We start from the raw sequence: 27238 nt of genomic DNA, 5'->3' as shown, positions 1-27238 counted from the left end.
ACTTAATAAATATTTGTTCCTCCTTCCAATCTTGTCTATGAACCTACTTCTTAGGTTCATTGCTCATTCACTCATAATCCCTTTGGTCAAAAGGGTTTAACATTAAAACATTTGAAAAATTACCTCATCATTGAGCCAGTTCAAGTTGTTGAGGGTCTGGATGTCCTTTCGGGTGATAGTCAGGCGGAATGCCTCACTAAGAACCTCATCCTGGTTACCATTACGGAACACATTCTTTATTTCTTTCTCCATTTCCTACAATATCAAAACATATTCCCAATAAAAGAAATGTCATTTTTTGCAGTCAGGAGCCAATCTTCACTGAGCCTTGTGACATTGAAATGCAAAGGACTTGTGTTTTGACTTCTATTCCTTTCCAATAGTCCCCCTGACTACTTAACAGTTCAGCATTTCATCTTTTCCTCTCCTTACCTTCACTTAGTCCTTTTTTCTTACTCTGCAATCAAATGACCAGAGCCTCCTTATTGTTCTTGAAACAAGACATCTTGAGACAAATTCCAACATTTTCCAATTCCAGGAAATTTCCTTGGCAGTTTTCCATGCCTAGAATGTTCTCCCTCCTCATTTTTTGCCCCATTTCCTTCAAGTCCTAGCTAAAACCTACCTTCTGGTCTTCTCCAATGTCCCTTATTTCTAGAGCCTTCCCTCTACAAATAATTCTCTATTTACATCTTACATAGAGCTTGTTTGTTGTCCTCTCCATTAAATGTGAGCTCCTTCACAGCACACAAAGAACAGAGAGAGCAAAAACTATCTTTTGTCTTTCTTTGAATTCCCAGTGCTTACTTAGCATGCTGCTTGGCACCTAGTAGGTATGTAAACTTCTACATTAGGGCCAGACTAATGTTTCATACTATATCTGAGTCTGAGTCAGCATTTCAATTCTCTAACTCAATTTTGCTTTCAAACCTTCAGTATTCATCAAGTCTTCTAAGTTGTATGCCCTAGACCAAAATATTTTCAATAAGACAATATATTTGTGTTACTAGTTAGCAAATTCCCTGGGGAAAAGAGCCCTTTAAAAAATTTTATTCTTAAGAGAGCTATTTTTTTCTAATAAAAATATATCCTATGTATTCAGGATGTATATTTATTTGTAACTGACAAAAATTTGTAAAGAATACAGATTAACTAGTAGCTCATTAAAACAAGCAAAGATTTTTAACTTTATTCTTTGAACCAAAATCTTTAAACACACCTAAAACATTAAAGATTCACTGGTAGGGGCAGCTAGGTGGCGCAATAGATAGAGCATCGGCCCTGGAGTCAGGAGTATCTGAGTTCAAATCCGGCCTCAGACACGTAATAATTACCTAGCTGTGTGGCCTTGGGCAAGCCACTTAACTCCATTTGCCTTGCAAAAAAAAAAAACCCTAAAAGATTCACTGGAAACACTGGAACAAAATAGATGACCATTAATTTGGTAATAAATTGTGGTATATAACTGTAATGGAATATTTATTTATTTATTTGCTTATTTATTTATTTATTTTGGTTTTTGCAAGGCAAATGGGATTAAGTGGTTTGTCCAAGGCCACACAGCTAGGTAATTATTACGTGTCTGAGGCCTTATTTGAACTAAGGCACTCCTGATTCGAGGGCCAGTGCTCTATCCACTGCGCCACCTAGCTGCCCTGTTATGGAATATTTCTGAAAAACAATGACTATGAATAGAATTCAGAGATGCATGACCTGATGATCAGATGACTTGATGCAACACAAAATAAGAAAAACCAGAAAAGCAATATATACAATTATAACTCCAACAACATAAATGGAAAGAACAGTAACAAAAGAAACTAAATGTCATATAATTTTAATGATATTTATAAAGGCGGCTAGGTGGCAAAGTGGATTAGAGCACAGGCCCTAGAGTCAGGAGTACCTGAGTTCAAATCTGACCTCAGACATTTAATAATTACCTAGATGTGTGGCCTTGGGCAAGCCACTTAACCCTGTTGCCTTGCAAATAAATAAAATACCTAAAAATTTTTTAAAAAATTTAATAAAATGATATTTATCCAGGAAGAAAAGCAAGAAATACACCTTCCTCCCTTTGATACAGAACAAAACTGTCACATTAGCTGAGGTGTTATTGAGTTTTGCTGAACTAATTTTATTCTTCCTCTCTTTTCTTGTACTCTTTTTTAAGGTGGAAGGCTTTAAGTAGGACACAGTCTTAAGGCAAACAAGGTCTTTTGTTGCTTAAAGAAGATATTTCTAGGGGCAGCTAGGTGGCATAGTGTTTAGAGCATCAGTCCTGGTGTTAGGAGGACCTGAGTTCAACGCCAGCTTCAGGCACTTAATAATTGCCTACCTGTGTAAATTTGGGCAAGTCACTTAACCCCATTGCCTTAAATAAATAAAATTTTTCTAAAAAAGAAGCATATTTCTAAGACCCAGTCTTCTTGACAACTAATATACATTGAGGTCTTATTCAAATATTTAACTGGCAGGTAAATAGCAAGGTCAATTTGGACCAAGTGTGAAAGTTAATGTATTATAAAAACCAAAGTGTGACTCAGTAAAAATAGATATTAACCTTTATAAAGGGTGTTTCAATGAAGTTCCTCAAAGAAATCAGGGTTCTATCATTAATTTTCAATATTCCCTAATATAAAGTCAAGCTTTAGGCTCCAACTTTCCAATATAGCAGAAAACATGATGTATCTGCTTGTTTATAAATATTCCTTGGCTACAACTCACCTCTGTGATTTCAGGAAACTCATCTTCACTATCAGTCACTTTGCCAGGTTCTTTCTCTTCTTCCTGGGTAATTGTTATAGGGATCTCCTTTTCAAGAGGTACTCGAAGATGAAGATCTATTGAGTCATGTACTGAAAGCTCTTGTTCTTGCAATCTCTGAAAGAGAGACCTTCAGAATCAAGGAGTGATGCAGTAATTGTACTTAGGGCCTACTACTTCTGAGTTACTGGATACAGAAAGAAAAACTATTCTACTTTGGTTTTGCTCACTCTACAAAATATTTGATGGGCATAACATACAAAATACCATTTAAGCTTTTAAAATAAATTTCAACCCAAATCTGGAAACCCTTTTATAAAGACTCACTGGGGTGGGCTGATAGTAGTTCATGAACTTGTACAACCCCTTTACCTGGTTTTGAAGCTGTAATGCCAGAGCTTTTTGTTCTTCAATTTTACGTAATCTCTCTCGTGCTCGAGAATCATAAACACTAGTTCTAGGAATTGGAAAAAAAAAAGATGTTGCAAATACTATTAGTATTGAATAAATTTCAGATGCATATTAAGAATGAAATATGAATTAAGTAAATTTACATACAATTCCTCAATTGTAAAGAGGCTGGAATAGGTAGACTCTGAAATCCTTTCCAGCTCTTTATCTGTGATTTTAGATGCCCATGCCTCAAAGCCCTTGTATTAACTTTCCACTATATTAGTCTTTTCATCTTACTCTAGGACAGAGTATAACATTACAGTACTAGTAATCAGAAGATAGAAGACAACAATCAAATTAGTATAAATAAGGAAAAATGCAATTGTTTGTCAGTTTAATTCTTTGGGGCCTTTGATGGGAATCAGCATTTAAGGAGAGAGAAACACATAAGAAAGTAACATCTACTCAATCTACTACTTTAGTAACTGATAAAAGGAACTTTAGCTTTAAAAAATCAAATATGAAAGGCGATTTGGTTACTTTAAACTAGAGTAGGAGAGAAATAAGGAGCCCTGCCTTCAGTCATTTCTGGTTCTGAATGAGGCAAAAATTCTAAAGGAGCATGAGAAATGAAAAGCCCTAACATAGCTTCCTATTAGATCATATTCATGATACCAAAAACTTCCATTTTTATTGCCCTGTAAGAATATCCATTTACTATCTGCACCACAGGAGCAACAGAATATATGGGATATAAAAGCCACTATCCTAAAAAAAAGATTGTCCTACTTCTGTCTGACTGGCTCTGTAAATGATCAATCAATGAGTTCCTTCAAAAAACCACTCCAGAAAAGAGAACAATCAGAGTTCAACATCAGCATATTAACCCTAATGATTATTTACTATGAAGACTCTGGAAGTTTATCTATATAGAAAGTACAATTCACTGTCACACTGTCACCTGACTATTACTAACCAACCCTTCCTTCTCTTGTTCTTATCCACTCCTATCCTTCTGAGACCAAAGAAATTAAATCAAATTGCTGAGAATGGAGTGAGATTTCCTCTGTAGCAGTGCAAACATATCAGCCTTAGGCAACACAGTGCAGTGGGAAGAACATTCACTCTGGAATCAGAGAACCTGGGCTTAAATCCAATGTCTGAATACTACTGGTTTGACCTTAGCCTTAATTTAGGTTTCACCCTCTCTGGGTCTCAGTTTCTTCAATGGTAAAAAATGGAATAGATGGACTCTCATATAGCTCTTTATCTAGGATCCTAGGTGTCCCGGGGTGAAAAGAAACCAAGAAGATGGTTTAAATATTAAAATATTTAAAATACTTTCCTTTCTAGTAATTTCATTGCTTTTTTATTTGTATTTGTGGAAAAAATCTGAATATGCAAACTATGATAAAATATATTCTTTTAATCCCCACCCCCCCAAGGAACCAGACAGGATGAGAAGACACAGTAGGGATGTTAGTAAAAAGTGGGAAGGATGGTAGCAGTGGAGGAATAACTATTTATGAGTCTCCAAAGCCTGGGTTTCTCAGGCAAGAACCAATTCTGGGATAGAATTCTGGGAAAAAACCTATTTGGCATATCTATTTTGGAAATTGAATGCTAAAGATTTTAGCAGTTTTGCCAGTGTACTCCAGATCTTTGAACTATTAGTACAACATATTTACCATTGTGAAAACCTAAAAGAACATTTATTTTCTACTTCTAAATAATAATAATAATGCTGAAATACTTTTCCAATTAAACTTGGCTTCTACTATCATTTTATATCTAACAAAACTAAATACTTAAAATGTTTTAACTCCAGTAGAATTTTTAAAAAGATCAACTGACAAGGCAACTGAATAATTTTATTGACTAACTAGATGACTGGCATGCTACTTGGATAAAAAAAAGTGAATTGGGAAAAAAAAAGGAAAAATTTCCAAAAATAAGTAACTTACAATTCTTTGATCCACAGCTCTGCCTGGAAGAAGGAAGGACTGGAGAAGATGAAAAGAAAATGTGACAAATGAAATGTGGGTATATATGAAGGTGGAAATAGTTTCACTAAGTCAGAATTTAATACTGAACTAAAGATGAAAGCAAATTAAAAGACGTTTTGATCAAAAGAAATTATAATTAAACAGAAAGGTATCAGGCAGCTTGGAATGGTGGTCAGCCAGCTGGTCTCAGAATTAGGATGTCCTGAGTTGAAGTCCTGCTCCAGTACACACTGATTTTGTGATTTTGGGTGAGTCATCCAATCTCTTAGTGCTCATAGGCAATTCTCTAAAATCATAAGTCACAGAGAAGGCACTGACCTGCACTGGCTAGTAAGGTATTTAACAGTACTTAACAGTAAGACCTCCAACACCAATAAAATCATAGGTCTTAAAAAAAAGTTTTAATTTCGCATCAAAAAAGATAGTTATATAAACTGTACATATATTGATGATGATGTTTGTTCTTCATTCTAGAAGACCATGACATCAGGGAAGTGACTGAATGCACATGAATTGGATTTGAGTGAAGGGTTCCGTGCTAAGTCACCAGCCTCACTTTCTCCTCCAGAATCATCTGGGTCCAGTGACCAGATATGGATCAGGATGACTGAAGATGACCCTGGAGGTGAGGCAATCATGGGTAAATGACTTGTCCAAGGTCATACAACTAGTAAGTGTCAAGTGTCTAAGGCTGGATTGAAACTCCTGTCCTCCTGACTCTTAAGGTCAGTGACTCCATCCACCACTGCACACCAACCTATTGGCATACATATTAACAAAATCAAGAGCCCTCCAACTGATGAATGGTCAAAGGATATGAATATATCTGTGTGTGTGTGTGTGTGTGTGTGTGTGTGTGTGTGTGTGTGTGTGTATACATATACATACATCAATATATAAAAGTCAAAGTTTTCTGACAAGGAAATCAAAACAATTTATGGTCACATGAAAAAATGTTCTAAATAATTACTGATAAGAGAAATTCAAATTAAAGCAACCTTGCAAAATCGTTTTACACCTATCAGACTGGCTAAAATGATAGAAGGGGAAAAGTGACAAATGTTAGAGGGGACACAGAAAAATTGAGACTTTAATTCATGTTGGGGACATCTGTGAGCTGATATATTTTGAAAGACTTGGAATTATGCCTCTGATCCAGCAAAATATCACTATTAGAACTGTTTTCCAGGAAGATTAGAGAAAATGAATAAGAACCTACACATGCTAAAATATTTATAGCAGCTTTCTTTGTGGTGGCAAAGAACTGGAAACTGCAGGGGTATTTGTTAACTGAAGAATGGCTAAAAAAATTGTGGTACATGTTCATGATGGTATTAATACTGTTGTAAGAAATGATGACCTTAATGATTTTTAGAAAAACATAGTGAGACTTCCATGAAATAATGATAAGCAAAATGAGCAGACGCAAGAGAACACTATATTCAATAACAACAGTTTTGTTTTAAGAACAACTTTGAGAAACCAAATCATTTTATTATAAATATCCAAATTAACCTCAAAGATCCTATGAAGGAAAATGCTATTTGAATCTAGAAAGGAATATGTCTTTGGTATAAGAAATGAAGAGCTAGATGATTTAGAAAAACATGGAAAAGGAAGATGCTAAGCTATGCTATGAAGGAAGATGCTATCCACCTTCAGAGAAACAGATCATAGGAAATAAGCACAGTATGGTCTTTTATAAACATATGAATGAGTGTGTGTGTGTGTATATATATATATATACATATATATATGTATATATTTGTATATCTCCACCCTTAACTGTAGCCTTCTTGGGTGAGAGAGAAGGAAAAAATAAATTAAGAAGTACACAGCAGAAAACAAAAGAAAATGAACAAAAAAGCAAAGAAAAGCTGGGCAGTTTTGAAAATAATATATAGTATTTATTATAAAGATTTTCTTGAAATAGATATTTATTTATGGTCTGCTGTATACATGGCAATGTTTTATTCTCCCTTATTTTGTATAAGTGTACATTTTTTTTAAGTAAAAAAAAGACAAGGACCAAAGTTTGGCAAAGAAATAAAGGTTAGTACTATCTCAAGGGGTCACTGGAGAGACCAACATAATTTGAGAAAGTATATTCCAGTCTAAGATAAATAAACTGGACTGAAACTATTACTCTCTTCCCCACATGGTTCAAAGTAAATGAGTTTTTTACCATTTCTTAAAAATATAATGTTAGTTAAATATATTTATATTCTCTTAAAAATATATGCACACATGGGCTCTTGAAAGTCCATGTTCTCAAGGAAGAGAAATGAAAAACAAATATATGGAAAAATGAAGGTGATATAAAAACCAAACTACAATGATATAAAATTTAAGAAAAATTAAAAGGACAAGAAAAAATCTCATTTGAATAAAAATTCACCAAACTCATTCATAGTTATTTATGAAAATCAGAAGGCTCCAAATATATCCAATATAATATAGAGAAACAGGATAACAATTTAGTTCCATGCCTTACTGGAGTAAAGGACAACCCTATTTCAATAACCTCTTCCTTCATGGGAGCTATTTTAAGAAAACAAAGCCTCAGTATAGAACTATGTGCATTTACTAATTGTGTTAAAGAGTGAAATTTTTCCAAAATATTATTAGAAAATCCTGCCTCATATTCCTTATGCCCTCATTCCCACCAAGGGAGTCTTCATTAGATGGGGATTTCTATTGGCTTGTGTCATGCTTGTGCTACTGAGAGCAAGAACAAGGGTTTTCCCAATGTTTACCTGTGATTGGGAGCTCTGGAATCTTTCACTTTGAGTAAAATGACAGAATCTGATCCTAGACAAAAACAAAGAGCACTCAATTAATAAGAATCAACATTTTTTTGTAATAATTTTTTGTAATAATCAATCTAGCATTTTGCTATATTTTTAAATCAGTTACAATGCAAGTTCCCATACTTGGTTATTTTCCAGTTCCACAAAGAGAATACAGTTGGATGAAATTGTGATGAGATAGAAGGGCTAATGAATTCACAAAGGAACGAGAACCAGATACACTGCCAAAAAAAAATTAAGTTTCCAGCTGAAAAAAAACCTCTAATATAAATTGTCCTGTTGAAATACAGTAACATTAATTCATCAGTCTGCCCTTTCATGACTTCCCTTCACTTCTCTTTTCCTACTAATAAGGTATGGGATGGGGGTGGGGAGCAGGCTTAGATATTATGGGCCTGGATAATGTAATAAAGTAAACAGAAACATTAAGAAGTTAATCGTGAAATGAACCTCTCTCCCACAAAAGGAGCAAAGCTTCATTGTTATTTAACATGATTCTACAAATGTTAGTGATAGCAATAAGAGAAAAAAGTTAAAAGGATAAATACTGGTAAAGAAGAAACAAGAATATGCCCATTAGCTGAAGATATGTTTTATTTTAAAAGTCCCAGAAAATTAGCAAAAAATTTGAGACAATTGAGGGTATAGTAAAAGAGCAGGATAAAGAATAAACATACAGATAAAACCCCAGTATCATTAGAAAGGAATCAAAACGCACCTAAAGTTTCATATCATACCTAGTAATAAGTTAATAAACATGACAAAAAATGCAAATAGTCAATGTTGAAAGAGTTGAAGATGTGAGCAGGCTGAAGTATTCTGGAAAGTAATTTCAAATTATGCTAAGAAAGTCACTAAAATATCCACCCTATTAGCCCAAAGATCCTACTCTTAGGAATATATTTCAAGAAAGAGACAGAAAGAAAGGTCAACATTCAACAAAAAAAGTAATGCCTTTGTTGTAGCAAAAAACTAGAAACCAAGAAGATGCTCCTTGATAGGGGAATGGAAAAACTGGTTAAATGAATGTAAGGTAATATTATTGTGCCATAAGAACCAACAGATATGAAGAATTCAGAGAAGCATAGAAAGAGATACCAATTTATGCATAGTAAAGAATGCAGAACCAGGAAAAGAATATACACTATGACTACAATAACATTAGCAAAAAGAACAAAAAAATCTGAATGCTGTACAATTATAATGATCAAGCTTAGCCTACAAAAAGAAATAATTAGGGGTGGCTAGGTGGCGCAGGGGATAGAGCACTGGCCCTGGAGTCAGGAGTACCTGAATTCAAATCCAGCCGCAGACATTTAATAATTATCTAGCTGTGTGGCCTTGGGCAAGTCACTTGACCCCATTTGCCTTGCAAAAAAGAAAAAGAAAAAATAATAATACATTCCTTCCACTTTTCTTTGCAGAGGTGGAAGATAATGAGTGCGGAATATCATATATACTATCAGATAGATATGGTTGATAAGCTAATTTTGCTGAAATTTCTTCTCTTTAAAAATTTTTTAAAAATATTTTAAATTTGAAAAATATCAGCAAACATGATCCCTTCCATATACAAATAAAAAGAGAGTTGCATATGAACCTGTGTATCTATCATATAGAATTTAGGGAGTTTTTTTAAGCATAAGTTTAAAAAGATAGTTTCAAAACTATCCTTCTTATTTATATCCCTTGGGAAATTCCTCTTATTCTCTTCTGTGAATTTTTAAATTTTTCAATGATACTCTGTTCTATTAAATTTTCTTTTTTTGGAAATCATTGTCATTACCACTTATAACTTTCCCTCCAAAAAATTATAAAAAAGTTATTAGAAATTAAAACATAGAGGAGAAAATGCTGTGTTCTGCTGCAAGTACCATCATATATTTCAATTGTCAAAAATATTCAATATATAAGCATTATATGTAGAAAAAAATTGCCCTGGGGTTCAACAGAAATATCTATTGGAGTAAAAGGAATGCTTAAGGTGAACAGGATGTTCCAGTTAACTTAATCTTCTTGTTAATGAAAAAGTTAAGCAGAACTCCTGAAAAATTCTTCTATAATCTAAGAAACTACTTTTTGGATTTTTTTTTTCAGGGGTAGAGGATAACAACAGGGTTTTCAAACCTGTGATTTCACTTGTTTTGGGAATTTCAGGCATAGAAACTTCCTTCACAAAGGTAAACGGACAAACAACCTGCACATTAGAGTCTTAAGAAGGCTAAACTAGGCACTGAGAAATTAAATGTGGTACTTGAACCAGTGTCATAGAAGCTGGAACTGGAAGTAACATTAGTAGCTATTTAGTCCAACCCATTATTTTAATATGGGAAACAGATCCCAAGAGGTTCTTTGATTTGCCCAAAGTCACATCACAGAGGTAGTAAATGGAAGAGCCAGGATTACTCTGATTCCCAAAGAAATGTTTTTTGTTTTTTTTTTAACGTGGATTGCTGCTTCCCTTCTTGACTCCAGGGTTAACCCAGTCTCCCTATCTGTGTACACTGTCTCCTGCTGCTTTATCAAAGTATCTTTGTGTTTTGTTTTGTATTCTTTTGCTCAGAACACAGAATTGCTTTTCTTCAACACTGAGGATCTTGCAGTGTTTCAACAGAATAATCAGAAATAACCATCAGTCATTTGTCAATCTTGAGCATAGGATCAATAGATGACAATAAATGACAAGTTTCACTATTAAAAAAATAGCATCAAGAGTAGGTTTTAAGGTGAACATTTGAAAACGGATTTTCTTTGATAATCTGTTATCAGCTTCTCTCCTGCCATTCACTTGTCTCTCAAAAATATTTTATTTATTTTATTTAAAAATTGAGGGATTGTTTTTTTTGAGGACTATTTAATTATAAATCTCCAGGATCTAGTCATGTCAGAATAGATAGAAATTTGACTTGAGACTAGACATGAGACACTAGGGGGGGAAAATAGATGATTACATGCTAATTTGTACAACAGGTTTACCTTCAGACTGTGCACTTGGAGCTGATATATGATTTGGATGATGTAGAGGAGAGGGTTGTTGGTGATGTTGACTGTGGAGATCAGAATTCTTTGATTCATCTGGCGCAACATCTGGAAGGTAGGGAGTTTGGGGAAATGGTATAGCGGGATGGGACAGCTGTTCTCGGATATTTAAAATGCTGGCTGAGCTGCTTGATGGAGTATCAGAACCAAGGGACTGAGCTGCATAGGAGTTTGAATCTTTAAATACTGGATCTTCCAAAGCACTCTTACTGGAATTGAGGCATCGAGATCTAACAAGGAAAGAATACAGTCTCAATATCAAATAACTTAAATAGTGACTTCAAGTTGATTTGAAATTTGTGTTTCTGGGACTCACAGGGGTAGAGGAAAATGCGTGGTGGGTTTGGCTGTGGAAAACTGTTTTCCAGTAACCATTTGTAGTAACTGCCTGTAGATCTCTCTTTCTCCTTCTCGCACTGTCTGTAAAGAAAATAAAAAAGCGTCAAGTATTTACTTCTGAAAGTAGAGTTTGGGACTTCCCCAAAGTTCTGGCAGGGTCCTAAGGAAGAGAAAGGGAGGAGTCAGAAATTCTGGTACCTATGTACACTCCAGTCCTAAAATATAGCAACTTAAGATACTTATCTTCCTTAGAAGTCCAACTCAAAAAATCATTTCCTCCATGGAGCCTTTTGTTCCCAATTTTAATTATCTCTTCTTCCTCAAGTTATCTGGTACTTATGAATACATATTGACTTTTCCCAGTACAATGTTAAAAAAGGCACACGGGAAGAGAAGAAAGTTCAGAGGTAAACAAACAAGTAGGATAGTTCTGAAAGTGCAACATGTTTATTTATTTTATATTTTTCAAAAGCAATTATATATAACACCAATTTGTGATTTCACACAAAATTCTTTTCCTGTTCTATTTTGTAAATAGAAATGGGTTTCTTTTGAATGTGTATTAAATTGAGAATGATTAAATGACTTATTTCTCACATGTTTTCAGTCACTATCTCTTCCTTTACTTTCTTTCACATGAGATGGCTTTAGTCTTTACCAAAGTTAATTCCTCTACCTGCTCAAGTGATCCCTCTTTCAAGTGAACCCTCTATCATCCTCATCCCTTCAATTATCTTCAGTCTCTCCATGTCTACTGGTTCAGTCCTTCCGGTCTACAAACATGCCTATGTTTCCTATTCAGGGAAAAAAACCTTCATTTGGTCATTATAACCTAGCCCTATATCTTCTCTGCTCTTTGTGGTTAAACTCCTCCAAGTCATTTACCAATGAATGTCTTCATTTTTTCCTCCTCCCACTCTCTTCTTAAAAAAAAAAAATCCCATTATTTATTTCAGCATTTGTTTTTAAAACTGAATTGATAATTCTCTCTCTCCCTCCCTCCAGTCCTTTCTCCACCAATTGAGAGGCAAGAAATGTATCAATTATACATGTGAAATCATGAAAAATATTTTCATATTAGCTGTGTTGCCCAAAAAAGGCAAGAAAAATAAACAAAAAATTATGCTTCAATCTGTACTCTTCTTCAGTTCTCTCTCTCTGGAGGTGGACAGTATTTTCTTTCTATCATACTCCTTCAGAACTGTTCTGGGTCATTGTACTGATCAGAATGACTAAGTCATTCACAGCTGATAACATTGTACAATAATGTTACCAATATACAATATTTTCCTGGTTCTGTTCATTTACTTTGCAACAGTTCATTAAGTCCTCTCAGGTTTTTCTGAAACCATCTTGCTCTACATGTAAAAACAAATCTATTTTTCCAATTATATGTAAAGATAGTTTTCAACATTCATTTTTTGTAAGACTTTGAGCTCCACATTTTTCTACCAGCCTTCCTTCCTGAAGAAGGTTATATGTGTACAATCATATTAAACATATGATGTGAAAAAAGAATCAGAACAAAAGGGAGAAAGAAAAAAGCACAAAACAAAATTTAAAATGTGAAACTAATATGTTTTAGTCTACATTCAGATTGTTCATGGTTCTTTCTCTGAATGTGGATGGCATTTTTCATCACAAATTTTTAAAAATTATCTTTGATTATTGTATTGTTGAGAAAAGATAAATCTATCATCACAGAATGTTACTATTAATACAAAAATAGCAAAATGATATTCAACACAATTATATACCACAACTTGTTTAGTTATACTCCAATTGATGACATCCTCTCAGATTCTAATTCTTTATCATTATAAAAAAATAACTGCTATTTTTTTTTACTTTTATTTTATCTTAGGATACTGTCTCTCACTTTCTTAACTCTTATAATCTGGCTTCTTACCTTAATATTCTATCAAAATTGCTCTCCAAAGCAATTAGTTACCAAGTCTCTTAGTTACCGAGTCCAATGACCTTTTCTCGTTCTTCTTTCTCCTTGACTTCCCTGTAGCCTCTGACACTGCTGAAAACCCAAAAAGAAACTTCTCATACCTCTCTTCTCTATAGGTTTTCAGGACACCACTCCCTCCTGTTTCTCCTTCCTGTCTGATCTCTCCTCAGTCTTTTTTGCTGGATCATTTATACAAAGTATAAACCAAAGGGTTTTGTCCTCAGACCTCTTCTCTTCTCCCTCTATATTACTTCACTTACTGATCAGCTCCCATAGATTTAATTACCATCTCTACACTAATGATTCTCAAATCTCCTTTTGTCCCAATCTCTTTGCTGACTTTTTTTTTTTTAGGTTTTTGCAAGGCAATGAGGTTAAGTGGCTTGCCCAAGGCCACACAACTAGGTCATTATTAAGTGTCTGAGGCTGGATTTGAACTCAGGTCCTGCCTCCAGGGCTGGTGCTCTATCCACTGTACCACCTAACCACTCCTCTTTGCTGACTTTCAATCTTGCATCTCTCACTGCCTTTCAGATATCTCAAGCTGGATGTTCAATAGATATTTAAAAATAAACATGTTCAAAATAGAACTCATTCTTTCCCCTTAAACCTTCTTCCTCCTACCTTTCCTATTATTATAGAGGGCATCATCCTCCCAGATCTTAAGGCTCAAACAAAGGAATCACCCATAACTCCTCACCCTACCCATTCCCCTTCAACTGATGCCAAGGCCTCTTCTACATTTCTTATATATGATTTTTTCTCTCCTCTGACACTGCCCCCACTCTGATGCAGGCTTTCATTACTTCACACTTGGACTTTTACAATATCCTGCTGGTAGGTCTGGCTGTTTTCAGTCTCTCACTGCTCCTGTCCAACTCTGCCACTAATGTGAAGTTTCCTAAAGTTAAAGTCCAGGTAAAACATACAGATACATATTCCTTCTCTTTCTTTTTGGGGAACAAGGGACTGGGAGAGCAGGAACTTCTGAATTTCACTGCTTTTCTTCTTGTTTATGTCAAGTTTTTTAGAGATGTATTGAGAATGAAAGTCATTTAACAGAGATAACAAGTACAGATAAGAATTTCCAACTAACTCACCAAACCTATTAGGAATCACAAAGAAACAAGGTGTCTAAAGGAAACAAGATCCTAAATGAAGTAAAGGAAGTAATTTGTCATATGTAACACTGCTCGGGTCATTCAAAAAAAATTAAAGAAATAGAGAAATAAGAACCCACCCAAATTCTTGATTTCTCCAGAAAATGTGAATGGCAGCTAGAGTGATTATTAGATAGGAAAAAATAAAGGAAAGCCAGAAAGACAGACATGATAATATAACTATGGCTGGAGGAAAAAATTTTTTTCAAGAGAAGTTTTTTAAAAATGTAGGCATATGAAGTGCTTTACAAAAGAACTATAAACTTGGGAAATGACAATAACCTTATCTGAACTTCCCCAAGAAGTTTTCAAAAGAAGAATTCAAAGAACTAGCAACCATATAAAAGACTGACCCAAATAACTAATAAAAGGATCATAAAACAAAATCCACAGCCATCAAACTGGCAAAGATGAAAAAAGAGAGAAACAACCAATACTGGAAGGGCTATATGAACACATTGATACATTATTGTTGGAGTTATGAATTGTTCTAACCACACTAAAAAATAAATATGGAATAATGCTAAGAAAAATCACTAAAATGTCCATAATAAAGCAGAAGTTTTAATAATAATGTTTGTCCTTCATTTTCAAACAAGACCAGGACATCAGGAAGGAGGTGCCATGACAAGCATATGAATTAGATTTGACTGAGGGAGGAGCTGTGTGAAGTCAACAGCCTCACTTTCTCCTCCAGAGCCATTTGGGTCCAGTGGCCAGATATGGATCAGAACAACTGCAGATGGCCCTGGATAAGAGGCAATCAGGGTTAACAGCTAGTTAGAATCAAGTGTCTGAGGCCACATTTGAACTCCCATCCTCCTAAATCCAAGGCCAGTGCTCTATTAACTGCACCACCTAGTTGCCCAGAAGTTTTACTCTTATGCATATACTCTATGGAAGTCTTAAGACAGAAAGAACAGTCTCATAGGAGTCAAATTATTCATTGCAATCCTTTAGAAAGGAAAAAAAGTCAATACCCTTCAAATGGAGAATAGCTAAACAAACTGAGATAGAGGAATATAATATAATGACTGTGCTGTAGGAAATGATGAATGTAAAGAATTCAGAGAAAGAAAGACTTAAATGAACCGATACAGAATGAAGTAAACAAAACCAGAACAATAATGTACAAGAGCACAACAATGTAAACAAAAAGAACAAAAGAAAACAAAACTGAACAACAGGAATTATAATGACTTGAATTCAGAGGAGGTCAAGAGGTGGGGGGCTAGGTGTAAAATATTATACACTGTTTCGTTTTACTGACTTGATCCTTTTTCTCCTTTTTAACTTTGTACTATAAAAAAGGGGTCATTTTCTAAGGGGAGGGAAGATATAGAAATTAATGTAATTTCAAAAAAAAGTTAAGAAAAAGAAGAATAAAATTTAAAAAGCAAAAATGATAAGGAACATACCAACAGCTTTTCTTACCTCTTCTGCTGTACTAATAAATCGTCTCTGGGTTTTTTTCGGGCTTAAAAGATTACGACGACATGAACCACTCCATGATGGACTTGTAACAGGCTTAATAGGAAAGGTTTTTTCATATGCAGTCATATGACAGTGATGGTTTGACTTTCCAACAAAGGTGTTTGACACTCCACTATGAAAAGAAATTATAACAAAAAATTAGTTGACAATTCCAAATTGTAAATTTAATTTAATAATCATTGTTTTCTTTTGGAAAGAACATAATTTGACTAAATACAATGATACTAATTTCCCTTTCTGGAGGAAATGATCCATATCCATTATATGCATGGGAAGTGGCTAGTTAGATTGTACATAAGCATATACATCCACACAAATGTACAATACATATTTCTTCATGACCACCTCAATCTATACCACAAATTTTTGAATAAATTAAGAATAAAGGTAACAAAATGGAAAAAGTTAAAGACCTAGGTTCAGATTTCAGTTCTTCCAATTATTCTTTGTATGATCTTATTCAAATTTATGATCTTCTGTGAACATGAGTGAGAAAAGCTTTATTTCTTCACCAATAAATTGAGGTTGGATAAGACAATCAGAAATCAGGGAGGCTAGGTGGAGCAGTGGATAAAGCACCGGCCCTGGAGTCAGGAGTACCTGGATTCAAATCCAACCTCAGACACTTAATAATTACCTGGCTGTGTGGCCTTGGGCAAGCCACTTAACCCTATTTGCCTTGTATAAAAGCAAATTTAAAAAGAAAAAAGACAGCCAGAGATCCTTGGCTATAAAGCCAGATGACCTGACTTGAAATCTTTTCTCTGGATCTTCGCTGTTGTTATTTTTTATTTTATTTTTCCAATTACATGCAAAGAGAGTTTTCAACATTCATCTACCATCCTCCCTTCCCATGGCAAATGACTAATCTGAAATTGGTGGATATGTACAATTGTGTTTAACATATTTTCATTAGTCATATTGTGAAATAAGAATTAGAAATAAAGGGGGGGACTGAGAAAGAAAGGAAAAAAATGAAAAAAGGTTATAAAAAGTAAACATGGTATGCTTTGCTCTGAATTCAGACTCCATAGTTCTTTCTCTGGAATGGATGGCATTTTTCACTAAGTCTTTTAGAACTGTTCATTGGCCACTAAAATGCTGAGAGGAGCCAAGTTCATTGTAATTAATGATCTCACAATGTTGCTATTAACGTGTACAATGTGCTCTTGGTTCTCAGCATCAGTTCATGAAAGTCTTTCCAGGCTTTTCTGAATTCCGTCCACTTTTGATTTCTTCCAGAACAATATCACTCTATCACATTTAGATACCATAATTTGTTCAGTCATTCCCAAATTGATGGGAATGATGAATGTAAAGAATTCAGAGAAAGACAGAAAGACTTAAATGAAGTGATACAAAATGAAGTAAATTCATCAATTTCCAACAAAACGATCTGCTTTAAATATTTTTGGATATGAGGGTCTTTTTTCTCTGGATCTTACAAACTGCATGAACTTGAGCAGCTCATTTAACTGCCCTGGATCTTAGGTTTATCATCTATATAATGAGGAAATAAATTAATTTGGATGGTTTCTGAGGTCCCTTCCAGTTACAGATTTATCATTTTCTGATGTAATCATGTAATCCAGCATTGCAGCTAAAATGTAAAACAGAATTACAAAAATTTCTTGAGATTGCTACACCAGAGGGCGCCCAAGTCTTTCTCATTTCCTTTATTTCCTTATATCCTTGTCATTCTTTCATCTCATTATTCATTCCCTTCAGATTTAATAACAAATTTTCATCTATCTCCCATCTATAGAAAATCCCTGTCCAATTAGAATTCAGCACTTGTCAAACAAAGAAGGCTAAATAAAAAGGTTAAATAAAAAAAGAATAGTTTATATTATGTTTACTGACAAGAGAGAACTGATCCAAATAAAACATCCTTGTGGGCAGACCAAATCAAGCCTTATTTGTATGACAGTCACTATCTCTTTGTGCTTGTTTTTAATACTGTACATATAAGCTGAGCTAAGAGCTCAGAAAAAGGCTATACATCTGGCTAAAAGACAATGAGCATAGCATTAGAATTAACATAAAACTAATTCTTTTTTTTCAAAGATTTTATTTATTTTGAGTTTTACCGTTTTCCCCTTATCTTGCTTCCCTCCCTCCACCCTCGACAGAAGGCAATTTGACAGTCTATATTGCTTACATGGTATACACTGATCCAAATTGACTGTGATGAGAGAGAAATCATATCCTTAAGGAAGAAAAATAAAGTAAAAGAGATAGCAAAATTACATAATAAGATAATGGGGTTTTTTTTCCCCTAAATTGAAGGTAATAGTTTTTGGTCTTTGTTCAAACTCCACAATTCTTTCTCTGGATACAGATGGTATTCTCCATTGCAGATACCCCAAAACTGTCCCTGATTGTTGCACTGATAGAATGATCAATTCCATCAAGGTTGCTGTTAGGGTGTACAATAGTTTTCTGGTTCTGCTCATCTCACTCAGCATCAGTTCATGCAAATCCCTCCAGGCTTCCCTGAATTCCCATCCCTCCTGGTTCCTAATAGAACAATAGTGTTCTATGACAGATATATACAACAGTCTGTTAAGTCATTCCCCAACTGAAGGACACTCACTTGATTTCCAGTTCTTTGCCACCACAAATAGGGCTGCTATGAATATTTTTGTACAAATGATGTTTTTATCCTTTTTCATCATTTCTTCAGGGTACAGACCCAGTAGTGGTATTGCTAGATTAAAGGGTATGCACATTTTTATTGCCCTTTGGGCATAATTCCAAATTGCTCTCCAGAAAAGTTGGATGAGTTCACAGTTCTACCAACAATGTATTAGTGTCCTAGATTCCCCACATCCCTTCCAACATTGATCATTGTCCTTTCTGATCATATTGGCTAGTCTCAGAAATGCTTTAATTTGCATTTCTCTAACAAGTAATGATTTAGAGAAATTTTTCATATGGTCATGTGGATCGCTTTGACTTTCTCAGCTGCAAATTGCCTTTGCATATCCTTTGGCCATTTGTCAATTGGGAATGGTTTTTTTTTAAAAAAAAAATTGATTCTCTGCATATTTTAGAAATGAGTCCTTTGTCAGAAATACTAGTTGTAAAGATTGTTTCCCAGTTTAATACATTTCTTTGACCTTGATTACAGTGGTTTTGTCTGTGTAAAAGTTTTTTAATTTAATGTAATTGAAATCATCTAGTTTGTTTTTAAGTGATGTTCTCCATCTCTTCCTTAGTCATAAACTGCTACCCTTTTCATAGATTTGACAGATAAACTACTCCTTGATCTTCTAGTTTGCTTATAATATTGTTTTTTATGTCTAAGTCCTGTATCCATTTTGATCTTATCTTGGTATAGGGTATGAGGTGTTGGTCTAATCCAAGTTTCTTCTATACTAACTTCCAGTTTTCCCAGAAGTTTTTAATTGAATAGAATTTTTATCCCAATACATGGACTCTTTGGATTTATCAAACAGCAGATTACTATAATCATTTCCTGCTATTACATCTAGTCTATTCCACTGGTCCACCACTCTATTTCTTAGCCAATACCAGACAGCTTTAATGACTGATACTTTCTAATATAATTTTAGATCTGGTAGGGCTAAGCCAACCTTCTTTTGTACTTTTTTTTTCCATTGAATCCCTGGAAATTCTTGATTTTTTATTACTTACAACTTTTTCTAACTCATTAAAGTAATTTTTTGGAATTTTGATTGGAAAACTAATTCTTTAAATCAGTTACATGTCATTGATTCCCTTGGTCTAAGAGAAATCAAGTGACATGAAAAAAACAGGAAGTGACATGAAAAAAACAGGAAACCAAGGGTAAAAAAATTTGAAGTACACTATCTCATGTCTAGTCCACCCTTATCAGCTCCTCATGACAATCTGTATTGAGAGAATAGAAGGAGTGTGTATGCATGCTTCAGGGAGTGGAGAGGAAGGAAGGGATAGGTGAAGTTAGAGGAACTTGAGTATTATTGCTTCTGAAAAAAATGTTAATATACCTCAGAGAAAGGGATGGATATTGCTAAGCAAGAATGGAACAAGAACAGGTGGCAAAGTAAAGAGTAAAATGTGTACCCTAGTGATTATATGACAGTCTTCAAATTATATCCGTTCATTTAGATGGCTCTTAAAGTTAGAATATTTCACAGAAAAAGTACTTTATAGCTACTGAATGGCCACCAATGTGAATTAAAAAGTATAATTTCATACAAGAAATAATTGTATTGTCCTCATCCAAAGGTACATCACCAAAGCAGAATTTTAGGAGCTGCCTTACTACACATGGGCAATAAAAATAGTTTTAGTTAAGCAATTCTCCATTGGATAAGTAGTCAAAAGCTATGGACAAACAGTTCTCAAAAGGAGAATTGCAAACTATCAAAGACTACTCCAAATGACAAATAAAAGAAATACAAAAAATAACTGAGATTTTAGCTCACACAAAGCAAATTGGCAAAGATGATAAAAAGATAAGCATCAATATTGAAGAGAATATGGAAAGAGGGGCATATTCTAAAGTAATTCTGATAGAGCTATGCATCAGTCCAACCATTCTAGAAAGCAATATATATATATATATATATATATATATGTATATAATATATAATACATATAAAATTACCTTAACAAATTCACTAAAAATGTCCATACCTTTTGACCCAGTGATCTCAATGCTTTATCTCCAAAGAAAGTCAAAACTTGAAAAGAAAGCTTTAATACACATCAATATATTTATAAAAACCACTTGTAATGGTTGTAAAGAAATGAAGTCAAACTGATCAACTGAGGAATGGTTACATGGTACATGAATATGATGGCATATTACTGTACCATAAGAAACAATGATGATAGGGAAGACTATATGGAAACAAGGGCAGATATGTGAATTGATATAAAATAAAATCATTTACAGAAAAATCATTTACACAATGATTCCGAAACATAATTGGAAACAATAAACTGAACCATTTTTCTGCTTCCTTATTCTGTTATAGGGGATGGCTCTTTGGGTAAGGGAGGAATACATTGGGAAATGAAGTCATTTTTTTAAAACCAAAATTTGTCAATGGTTTTAGGGCAGGACTTTAAATCTGGGGCCCATGAACTTTTTTTAATTGAATTTTTTATTTTTCCAATTACATGCAATGGTAGTTTTTCAACATTCATTCATATACAAATTTATGAGTTCCAATTTTTCTATCACTCTCCCTTTTCCCTCTCCCCTCTCCATAGCAGCAAACAGTGGTAAAAATTATACATGTATATTCCTGTTTAACATATTTACAAATTAATTGTTTTATGAAAGAGGAATTAGAACTAAGAGGAAAGAAAAAATCATGAGAAAGGAAAAACATAAAGGAAGTCTTAAAAAAAAAGTGAACATAGTATATTTTGCTCGCATTTAGACACCACAGTTTGTTCCCTCTCAATGCAAATGGCATTGTCCTTAGAAGATTTCTCAAGGTTGTCCTTGATCTCTGAATTGCTGAGAGGAATGCATCATGATTGATCATCTCACAATGTTGTGCAATGTTCCATTGGTTCTGCTCACTTCATTCAGCGTAAGTTCATGTAAATCTTTCCATACTTCTCTAAAGTCCAATAGGTCATGATTTCTTAAAATAATACTCCATAAGCATTCATATACCATAACTTGCTCGGTCACTCCCCAAATGTTGGGCATTTCCTTAATTTTCAATTCTTTGTCACTACAAAAGGAGTTGCTATAAATATTTTTGAACATGTGAGACTTTTCCTTTTTTTCTGGATAAAGACCTAGAATTGATACTGCTGGATCAAAGGGTATGATCAGTGTTATTGCTCTTTGGGCATAGTTCCAGATTGCTCTCCAGAATGATTGAATCAGTTCCATGAACTATCTATTAATTATTTTTCTTTTGATATAGACTTCCAGAAGTCAAAATAACAAAGTTACTGTAACTCATATTCACCTTCAAACAAACATAAAATAGTGCCCCATAACAAAACCTGGAACAGTAGAATCGGCAAACAGACAGGGTGAGACAATCTTTGAGCCCAAGAAACTTGGAGGATTGGAAGGAAAGGTCTGTCTCAGATAAAAGGGGAGCACAGTCTAGGACAGGAAGCATCCCAGCACGCCAGCAGCAAATTCCACCTCAGCAAAACAGAGGTAGATCCTGAGCGCCAATACAAAGGAGCAGGCAAGTACCCAACACCAGGACCCTCTACATATCTCAGAATACCAAAGGGAACAGGCAGATGTCATTGTATCTCAGGAGAAACACAAGAAACATCCCAACAAGCTTGAGCATATGCCAGACACCAGTACTAGGATTCTAGCTCAGCATCAGGTAAGCTGCCAGACTCCTACATCCTCCAGCAGTGCTAGTTACACCCCACCTCATCCTCTCAGGGCAGCATCAGAAACAAGGGTTCCCTGTGGGCTTCAGGACAATATTAGTGCAACACAAGGTAAATAGTCAGGCCCTGCAGTCCCTGGCAATAGAAGCCTCAGAGAGTGCCCCCCCTTTTACCCTATTTGCAGAGCTCAAATTTAAAAGAAATAAAGATGAGCAAAAAACAACAAAAAAGAATCTGGCCATATTTCTATGGTGACAAGGGAAGATCAAGACACAAACTCTGAAGAAAACAATTTCAAAATACCTATGGGCAAAACCCAAGAGAAAAGTAGAAAGTGGTCTCATGCCCTGAAAGAAATCATGGAAGAGTTTAAGGAAGTTAAAAGGAGCTTAAAAATCATATAAGTAAGAGGCAGAAGAAAAATTGGTTGGGAGCCAGAGTCTCTAAGCTGTTTGACACAGTCATGGCAAGAAGACTCAGGGCAGTTACACTGCCTGATGGAACAACATTTCCTTCTTCAATATATATAGGGATTCCATGTATACCCATATTTATAGGTCTATTATTGATTGCAAAACTTACTCATCCTAATAGTGGAATGACTATAAAGGAAGGATGTCAGAGAAATTCCTTGAATAAAACAGATTGTGAACTCTGTCCAAATTTAACAGGACTGCCTCTCCCCAAGACATACAAAAGGCTTCAGCATTATGAAATCTTTGGAAGACACAGCACTGGGAGTTCCAGGGAGATGTCAGAATATATACAGGGAAACCAGATACAAGATGGGTCAGATAGAATTCCAGGGAAATTAACAGTTTTGCCCCCCTTATCATACACAGGAATATATGATAAAGATGGTGAGAGAATAGTTAGTATAGGTACCAATATGTGAACTCTAACAGCCTTAGTTTATTGGCAAAGAATAAAAAGTCATAGAAACCGTAGCATCTACCAACAAGGGCTGAAAGGAAAATTAGTTATTGAAGGAGTCAACGGACAGGTGAACAAACATAACTACCCTCACTATAGGTTGTCAAGGGAGCATATCGAAAACATTACATATGCAATACAAAAACATAGAAGCATTCCATTAAACAAATTATATCAAAGATTATTCTAAGGAAAGTTCTGTTTAATCAATAACTTTACTATGCAGCAACAAACTAGGCAACAGGCAGGTTGAGGTCATCACGGTCTGAGCAGGGACAAGAAAATTAATTACATGACTGATAATCACACTTGTAACCACTACATGATCTAACTTGTAACCACATGAACTATGTGATTAATGATGAAAATTGTATACTTTTGTAACCAAGAAAATGATTTTAGTTTGCTTGTTTCATAGGATTCTAAGACTATAAAAATAAATCTAAGCAGCTGACAGTCAGTCAACCTGCTCCTGCCTTTACCCACTTGTTGACTCAACTCATTTCACCAACTCTATCCCTCCTGTCAAGTTCCAAGGACCCTGTGGAGGCTGGACCCCCGCAAAAATTGAGAAAAGAAATGATATAGTGAAGAAGCAAGAGAATTATGAAAAAAAAAAAGAATCAACAGCATGGCAAAAGAAAACAACTATTTAAAAAGCAGAAATGGCCAAATGGAAAAGGAAATACAAAAATCCACTAAAGAAAACTCCTTAAAATGTATTTAGTCAAATACAGAAGAAAGTAGAAATGCTAATTGAAGAAAACAACTCCTTACAAGTTAGAATTGGGGCAAGTAGAAACTAATGCCTCTATGAGACATCAAGAATCTATCAAAAGAATGAAAAAAATAAAAGAAAATATAAACAACTTTATACGAAAAACAACTGATCTAGAAAGGAGGGACAATCTCAGAATCATTGAACTATCTAAAAGTCATAATCAAAAGGAAGACTTGGATAGCATTTTTTTTTAGATTTTTCAAGGCAATGGGGTTAAGTGGCTTGCCCAAGGCCACACAGCTAAGTAATTATTAAGAGTCTGAGACCAGATTTGAACCCAAGTACTCCTGACTCCAAGGCCAGTGCTTTATCCACTCCGCCACCTAGCCGCCCCAGGATAGCATCTTTCAAGAAACTATCAAGAAAAATTACCCTGATATCCTGGAACCAGAAGGCAAAATAGACATTAAAAGAATCCACCAATCAACTCAGGAAAAAAGATTCCACCCCCCCCCAAAAAAATAAAAAAAACTACAAAGAATATTATAGAGTCAAAATTCAAAACTATCAGGTCAAGGAAAAAATATTGTCAACGACTAGAAAGAAACAATTCAAATTATAAGAGCCACAAACAAGATAACACAGGACTTAGCAGCTGCAACATTGAAAGATCAAAAGGCATGTAATATGTCCTTTTCCAGAAAAAAACAAGCTAGGAATGCAACCTAGAATCACTTATCTAGCAAAATTAAGCATAATACAAAAAGGGGAAAAAATAGTCATTCAATGAAATAGAAGGATTAAACCAAAAATCTAATCCCCAATATCAAGACCCAAGGGTAGCATAAACAGATAAAAAGAGAAAAGAAAACATTCAATAAAGCTAAACTGTTTACATCTCTACATGGGAAGATAATACTTAAAATTCTTTAAAATTGTATCACAAGGGGCAGCTAGGTGGCGTAGTGGATAGAACACCGGCCCTGGAGTCAGGAGGATCTGAGTTCAAATCAGACCTCAGACTCTTAATGATTATGTAGCTGTGTGACCTTGGGCAAGTCACTTAACCCCATTGCCTTGCAAAAGCAAAAAAACAAAACAAAACAAATGAAATTGTATCACTAATAGAACATATAGAAGAAATATACAGAGTGTACAGGTATAAGGTGAATTTGAGGGAATGACAAAAAAATTGAGATGAGAAAAAGGAACACACTGGGGTCAGAAGGAAAGGAGAGGAAGAATGAGGTAAATTATTTCACATGAAGAAGTACTTAAGACCTATGACAGCAAAAGGGAAGATGGGAGGGTAGGCAAAGGGCATTGCTTGAAGTTTATTCTCATAAATATTGGCTCAAAGTGGGAATAACATACACAATCAAGTTGAATACAGAAATTTATCTTACTTGACGGGGGAGGAGATTAAGTAAAAAGGAGGGAGAAATGAAGGTAGATCAGGAAAGGTGATAGAGCAAAACATTGTGAGGAGGGAAAGTATGAAAGGAGAGGACAAACAGGAGGAAAAATAGGATGGAGGGAAATATACAGTTAGTATCATAGCTATGAATATGAAAAACTTTCCCAATAACATGGAAGTGGACATCAGAGTGGATCAAAAACCAGAATCTCACAACACATTATTTACAAGAAACATTTGAAATAGAGACACAGAATAAAGGTAAGGGGGGGAGCTGGAGCAGAATCTAATATGCTTCAGCTGAAATAAAATAAGCAGGGGTAGCAATTCTGAGCTCAAAGTAAAAGCAAAAATAAACCTAATTAAAAGAGACAAGAGGAAAATACATCTTGCTAAAAGGTACCAAAGACAAAGAAACATCTATATTAAACATATATGTACCAAGTGGTAGAGCCTTCTAATTCTTAAAGAAGTTAAGTGAGTTACAGGAAAGAAATAGATAGTAAAACTATAGTAGTGGAGGACCTCCAAACAAAAAATAAACAAGCAAGAAACTAAGAAGGCTCACAGAATATCAGAAAAGTTAGATATGACAGGGAAACAGAATGAATATACCTTTTCCTCAGCAGTACATGGCATCTACACAAAAACTGACCATGTATTAGGGTATAAAACCCTCAAAAAACAGATGTAGAAAGGCAGAAATCTCAAATGTATTCTTTTTTCAAATTATAATACAATAAAAATTACATTAAACAAAGGGCAGATTTTCTCTTTTCAAAATTAAAAATTAATTAGAAATTAAATAATCTAATCCTAAAGAATAAGTGGGTTAACAACAAAATTGAAAAAAGAAGAGATTGATGAATTGGACATGCAATTAAAAAAAGAATCTAGAAAAAGAACAAATTAAAAATCCCCAATTGAGGACCAAATTGGAAATTCTGAAAATCAAAGGTGAGATTAATAAGCTTAAAAGTAGAAAAACTATTGGGGTAATAAATAAATTTAGGACTCAGATATATGAAAAGCCTAATAAAATAGATAAGCCACTAATTGATTTGATTAAAAAAAGAAAAAAAGAAAACCAAATATTATCCAATAACAAAACTGAAAATGGTGAAATAACCACAATGAAGTAGAAATTTAAGCAATCATTAGGAAATATCTTGCCCAATTATATGCTAATAAATCTGACAATCTCAGCAAAATCAATGAATAATTGTGAAATGCAAATTACCGAGATTAAGAGATCAAAAAATAGAATTCCTAAATAACCCCATCCTAGAAAAAGAAATTGAACAAGCCATTAATGAAGCTCTAAAAAAAAAAAAATCCCCAGAGTCAGATGGGTTCACAAGTGAATTCTTCCAAATAATTCCAAGATGACATAAATATGTGGAAAAATAGGTGAAAGTGTCCCTACACCAAACTCCTTTTGTGACACAAACAAAATCACAAATACCTAAAACTGAAAAAAATAAAATTTAGACCAATTTCCCTAATAAATATTGAAGCAAACATTTTGACAAAATACTAACAAGGTGACTACAGTAGTAAATCACAAGGCTTATGCATTATAACCAGGAAAGTAGGATTGTTTGAATGTAAGGAAAACTATCAACATAACTGCCCATATTGATAACAAAAACAACAGAAATCAGATGATTATTTCAATAGATACTGAAAAAGCTTTTTGGAAAAATACAGTAACCATTCCTACTAAAAAACAATAAAGAACGCAGGAATAAATGAATTTTTCCTTAAAATAATAATCAAAATTTATTGAAAATCATCATCAAGAAGCCCTCCCAATAAGATCAGGGTTGAAGGAAGAGTGCCCTTTATCACACTATTAAGTATA

The 27238-nt window shown here is 34.4% G+C and overlaps 1 protein-coding gene across 4 annotated transcripts in view; it reads right to left on the bottom strand.

Moving 5' to 3' along the window:
- Positions 1–27238, bottom strand: part of SENP1 (SUMO specific peptidase 1) — a 76774-nt gene that overhangs the window by 21029 nt on the left and 28507 nt on the right. For all 4 annotated transcript variants that reach the window (XM_074225653.1, XM_074225656.1, XM_074225654.1 and 1 more), the window contains exons 6-13: positions 15905–16076; positions 11331–11434; positions 10952–11244; positions 7922–7976; positions 5124–5162; positions 3139–3223; positions 2728–2883; positions 124–255 (exon numbers count right to left, since the gene is read on the bottom strand). In XM_074225653.1, coding sequence (XP_074081754.1) covers positions 124–255; positions 2728–2883; positions 3139–3223; positions 5124–5162; positions 7922–7976; positions 10952–11244; positions 11331–11434; positions 15905–16076 — 1036 coding nt within the window. The remainder of the gene's footprint in view (positions 1–123; positions 256–2727; positions 2884–3138; positions 3224–5123; positions 5163–7921; positions 7977–10951; positions 11245–11330; positions 11435–15904; positions 16077–27238) is intronic.

This window comes from Macrotis lagotis, chromosome 2 (genome assembly GCF_037893015.1).
Source record: "Macrotis lagotis isolate mMagLag1 chromosome 2, bilby.v1.9.chrom.fasta, whole genome shotgun sequence".
NCBI classification, from domain to species: Eukaryota; Metazoa; Chordata; class Mammalia; order Peramelemorphia; family Peramelidae; genus Macrotis; species Macrotis lagotis.
The sequence above is the reverse complement of the archived record's forward strand: the minus strand, read 5'-3'. Positions and strand labels throughout refer to the sequence as shown.